This window comes from Muscardinus avellanarius, assembly GCF_963383645.1.
Source record: "Muscardinus avellanarius genome assembly, chromosome: 17".
Classification (NCBI taxonomy): Eukaryota; Metazoa; Chordata; class Mammalia; order Rodentia; family Gliridae; genus Muscardinus; species Muscardinus avellanarius.
Window position 1 is genome coordinate 5,452,853 of NC_137803.1, and position 5,512 is coordinate 5,458,364.

Sequence of the window (5,512 nt, forward strand, 5' to 3'; positions counted from 1 at the left end):
ATGGGCTGGCTTTGGGGGACCGAGGGGCGGCCTTGGAGGGGGGCCCGGCGCCGCTCCCCGCCGCCCTCTCCCAGCCTCTCCGCCCTAAGGTTGGGTTCTCTGCCCTGACAGGTCCGCTGGCGCCTGCCTTCTGAGATCCCCCTGGTCCTAAGACCAGAGCCCGGGCCCGAGGCCAGGGAAGGCTACCCGGGTCTCCGCGTCCTCCCGGGCCCCCGCGATGCCGGCGCCCGGCCGGGGCCCCCGCGGGCCGCCGCTGACCATGCCCGGGCGCCGGGGGGCGCTGCGCCAGCCGGCCGACGGCGGCTCCTGCCTGGGGGCGGCGCTGGCCCTGCTGGTGCTGCTGCTGCCCGCCTGCTGCCCCGTGCGGGCGCAGAACGACACGGAGCCCATCGTGCTGGAGGGCAAGTGCCTGGTGGTGTGCGACTCCAGCCCGTCCGCGGACGGCGCCGTCACCTCCTCCCTGGGCATCTCCGTGCGCTCGGGCAGCGCCAAGGTGGCCTTCTCCGCCACGCGGAGCACCAACCACGAACCGTCGGAGATGAGCAACCGCACCATGACCATCTACTTCGACCAGGTCAGCGGGCCCGCCTGCCTGCCCACTGCGGGGAGAGGGCCGGGCGCTCAGCCAGGGGCTCTCCTGCCTCCTGCCTCCTGAGCTCCAGGCTCCCTCTGCTCTGCGGGCTCTTCTGCTCAGTCTCCTCTACCCCTCTCCTCTCCTCCTCTCCTGTCTCTCCTCTCCTGTCTCTCCTCTCCTCTCCTCTCCTCTCCTCTCCTCTCCTCTCCTCTCCTCTCCTCTCCTCTCCTCTCCTCTCCTCTCCTCTCTTTTCTCCTCTCCTCTCTTCTCCTCTACCCCTTCTCTTTTCACGTTGTGGGATTTTGATTTTAAACTATCAGCAGACTTCGTACTTGGGTTACTGAGAGTCCCTTACAGCAGTCTGAGCTTTTTAAGGGTCTTGTAAAGCTAGGATTCGAAAATACATTCCCCAAGAGGAAACATTTTGTAGCTGGTGATCTTCAGCCATACAGGTGGCTAATTAAGGGCAAATATTTTGACAACATACTCAAAAACAGAGTGTTTAGAGGGGCTTAGCCCGAACACAAAAAGACATACCTTTTTTTTTTTTTAATTTCAGGGGAAGGACTGAGGAGATGATGCTCACTTTCAAGAAAAAATGTGGGAGAAAGTGTGGGGAAAAAGAGCAAGGATGGTTACATAAATATAAAGCACAGTCATGTGGTTATATAAATATGATGTATAGTAATGAAATATGCAGCACGCACATGCAGAATATGTAATATTTAAATCTGTAGTGTGGCTGCATAGAGGACAATAAGGTAAAAGGAGAGACTTGAGATGCTTTAAGCTACTTCTTCCACTTGGGTTCAGAGCAAAGAGTCAGAGATGTGACCAGGCCATCGCAGACCTCCTCTGGGCTGTCGGTGCTCAGGGTTGAAGGTTGTCACCTGCATTTTGTGTCCCTTCCCCCTTTTGGTTCTTATTATTTTCCAGAAACAAGTTGAGAATCTGATCGTGGTTTCCAAACTTTTTTTAATCCTTTTCCCAAAGTACTTCCCACAAAATGAAGTACAGGCCACCACAGAGAGCCCGCTGAGCATCCTTGAAGGTCCTTCCTCACTGAGCAGTGCTGAATCCTGGGCAGACACGTATACTCTCGGTACTGCTTAGGCCAATGCATTTGGTCTTTAAAATCCTCGTCCAGGATCATCTCTTTAAGGGATGCTGGGGCCCTTTTAACTATGTTTTACTTTACAGCATATGAAATATCTTTAATTATTTCCAAATAATGGAGATAAGGATGAAATAGGCATTTGAGAACCAAATACTCGGTTAAAAAGTCTCTGATGTGCTACTACTATGACCTTATTATTTTTCACTTACCAATGCCTTACAAATATTTTTTACAGTATTTTCATGATTCGGGGCCAGATAAGTAATACCAGGATTCTAATTTTACAGCTGAGCCCACTGTGGTAAGGTAGGAGCAACAATGTGTGTTTTTTCCCCTAGATGGGCAGTTAACTAAGGCCCACTTCTCAGGGGTTGGCTGAATTAGCTTTTTGTCTGCAACAAGACGCTGAACTTGCCAGTTTCCAAATGTTAAAACGGAGGCAAAGGAGTTAAGTCGAAGGGAAGAAGTAGCTTTCGGGGGTGAATGAATGAAGAATCTTCTCTTCTTTGCTGAAGCGCTGTGAGGAAGACCTAGAGTTTTAGCCTTCTGGAGCAGGCTGAGATCAGGCTTCCTGACGCGCTTTGTCTTCAACAATAGAGCCAGCGTCAGAGCGCAATCTGCTTTTGAGTGGGCCGAAGCGGTGCTCACAGGCCGGAGTCCTGGACACCGGCAGCGTGTCGCACAAGTGTGGCCAGCAGTCGTTACTGGCAGCATTTCATGTTGTGTTGGGAGTTGCATGCCATTCATTTATAATGAATATGTAAGAAGCCATAGCAAGTTATTGAGGTTGACTTTGATTTTCTGATCAAATGACAAGATCTTGTTTCTAGGGTTTTAATGTCACTGCTGGTTGTTTTAAAACCTGAGGATGCCGGAAGGCCATTTTATTATTTTTAACTGCATTGTGATTTGCTTATGAGGAGGAGACTAGAAGGATTCTAGACAAAGGGACCCAATTCCATCTTAAATATCCAAAGGGGAATAGGGTGACAGAGGGGAAATAGACGCAGCTGAAGTTCTGCTGAGAGCATCTTAATACTCTTAGCCCCATTTTCTTGAGGGAAACCATTTGCAGGTTCACGTGCTCGACTCCCAGGTGTCTAAGTCTGTTGTCATTGCTGCATGTTGAAGAATCTCCTTAGTTTGGTAGAGTCCAGGTTGCTCAAACTACCCTTTCAATTCTGTTTATTAAAACTTACTTGCATGACACCCAGACTCAGCTAATGGATCATACAAGTTGCTCAGAGGACAGCGATGAGAAAGAGGGACAACTAGTGTTTACTGACAAAGCCTTTCACTCTGCACCCACTATTGAGTACCTGCTGTGTGCTGCTCTGAGCTGGGAAACACTGTAATAGAAACTCCCACGGATGCTAGGCTCTCCTAAAGAGCATCAGGTGGAAGTCTCTGTAACCCACAGACCTCAGAGACAGACTCGGGGAGCTGGGTGTGATGTGTATGTACACCTGTAATCCCAGTACTTGGGAAGCTGAGACAGGAGTATCACAGGTTCCAGGACAGCCTCAGCAATGTAGCAAAACTCTAAACAACCCAGCAAGACTCTATTTCAAAACAGAAACATAAAAAGGTCTGGATTGTAGCTTGGAGGTAAAATGCCTCTGGATTCGGTCCATAGCACCACACACACAGGAAAAAAATAAAAATAAAAAGAAGGAAGGAAACAGACTTGGTTTATAGTTTGGTAACTGAGCTTAGTGTCTCTTGTTTTTGTTCTTTTTTTTGTTTTTATTTCTCTGCGCTGACCCTCGGCACACCCACTTTCTGAACACATAAATAAATCCAACTTTAACAATATTTTCAGCCATAATCATTAGCATCACTATGGAATCTGTGTCTGCAGCAGGATGGTTTAATGCCAGCACTGCCTCCTCCTGGGGCCAGCAGCTGTGTGCTAATAAAAGAACAGGTGTCAGTGGTCATTTGAGCATGATTAAAACACAGGCTCCGGAGGGGCTTGCTGTGCTAGTGCTGTGCTTCCTTGTCTTTTCCAGGTACTAGTAAACATCGGCAACCATTTCGATCTTGCCTCCAGTATATTTGTAGCACCGCGAAAGGGAATCTATAGTTTCAGCTTTCACGTGGTCAAAGTGTATAACAGACAAACCATCCAGGTAGGTGACTTTGAATACCGCACCTCTTCAGATCTGGCCAATGGGCTCCCTTTGCCCAGGTTGGGGGCTTGGCTCTCAGCCAGCTGGGGGTGTGAGATGCCAGGGCAGGGTGGGGTTGTGGTGGAGAATTAAAGAGGTATGTTCAAGTGGAGTCGTGGAGGATCTGCTGAGCTTTCCTCTCTGCATTTTAGGTCAGCTTAATGCAGAATGGCTACCCCGTGATCTCAGCCTTTGCAGGAGACCAGGATGTCACCAGAGAAGCCGCCAGCAATGGTGTCCTGCTGCTCATGGAAAGGGAAGACAAAGTGCACCTCAAACTGGAGAGGGGCAACCTCATGGGGGGCTGGAAGTACTCCACCTTCTCCGGCTTCTTGGTTTTTCCTCTATAGACACGGAATCCCCTTGGATGTCGGGGAAGTTGCGATCTGGACCCAGGAATCCACCCTCCACGACTCCCCATCCTCGCCAGAGCGGGACAACTTGTTTCCGACCTCCGTCAGACTGCCGCCATACAAAAGTGACTTCTTCTCAACCGCCAGTATTTTCTTTGACTATTGAAGATCCCTCCGGGAACCTGGCCTCTACTTAGTTTTAGACGACAAGGTCTTAAGGAGAAAGGAAGTCATCGATTTGAGCAATTTGTACCTGTGGTTGTAAAGTCAGTATCGGATTTTGTTGTGGGACCACTGACTCACCTTCCTTTGTAAGTTTTATCCTTGTTCCAGGATGGATCGCAGGCTGCGGTCCAGGCTTCAAACAAGAGCCCAGGAAGGAACCACCCCCTGGACAGTTCTTGACCTGTGTTCTGTGTGTGTCTGTATAGCCTTAAGAAAAACAATGGCTTCACTCTCATTCTGTATTTTTCCCCTTGGGTGGATGGGAGGACTTGGGAGGGGGTCGGGGGCATTGTGAACCGGTAACAAGTGCTTTATCCAGAGAAGCAAATTTTGCACGATTGGACTTTTCTTTCGTATTTTTATTTTCTTGAGAAGCATACTTTTCTTTCCACACTTGGCTCTCCCTTTTCCACCTCACTTTTAGTTTTTATCCCCAGGTCGGGGAGAGAAGATGTATGTTCAGTTATGGATGAGATCAAACAAAACAAAAAAAAAGCTGCATACTTTGTTTTGGACGAGTCCACACCAAACAAAAAGTAAGTGTCCATCAAAGACAATAACAGACGGACAGCTCTACTTCTTTCAAAGAGATTCTCTCAGATGCACCATTAGGACTTGCAATGTGGATTTTATTTTATTTTTTAAATGGACCCTCCAAAATCCTTTCCAAACCTGGCATTCCTGGGTGAGCCTGAATCCTGAGAGCAAAGCTGCCCCTGACCAAATCCCCGAAGCACTATTTTCCAGCTGAGTGGGTCTCAGCAGTGAGTTTTACTTTACCTGGAGCCACCTCTGAGCAAGTGCACAGTGACCAGGTGCTTCAAAGGAGAAAGGTTCAGCCCCTCTTCCTCTGGAGCGATCTTCTTTGGATCTGCCAAGGAGAGAAAGTGTTGACACACTCTGGCAGGTGCCTGGCAGGAAGCCACCTGGAAGTCTCAGCAGTGAAAGGTATTGGCTGGAGCACCAGGAGCGGTTTTACAAATCCTTGTTTTGGCATCTTGCACTACAATGTTATTAAGATACAGCTGAGAGAGGATGATGGGTGCAGGATTCTAATGCCAAGGAAATGTCA

The 5,512-nt window shown here is 49.0% G+C and overlaps 1 protein-coding gene across 1 annotated transcript; it reads left to right on the plus strand.

Moving 5' to 3' along the window:
• Positions 1-217: 217 nt before the first annotated feature.
• On the plus strand, positions 218-4,212 carry CBLN2 (cerebellin 2 precursor; the record flags this gene model as incomplete). The annotated part of the gene is made up of 3 exons (XM_080714837.1): positions 218-574; positions 3,704-3,823; positions 4,015-4,212. 3 exons carry the CDS (start codon positions 218-220, stop codon positions 4,210-4,212), a joined length of 675 nt encoding a protein of 224 aa, XP_080570963.1.
• Positions 4,213-5,512: the final 1,300 nt, after the last annotated feature.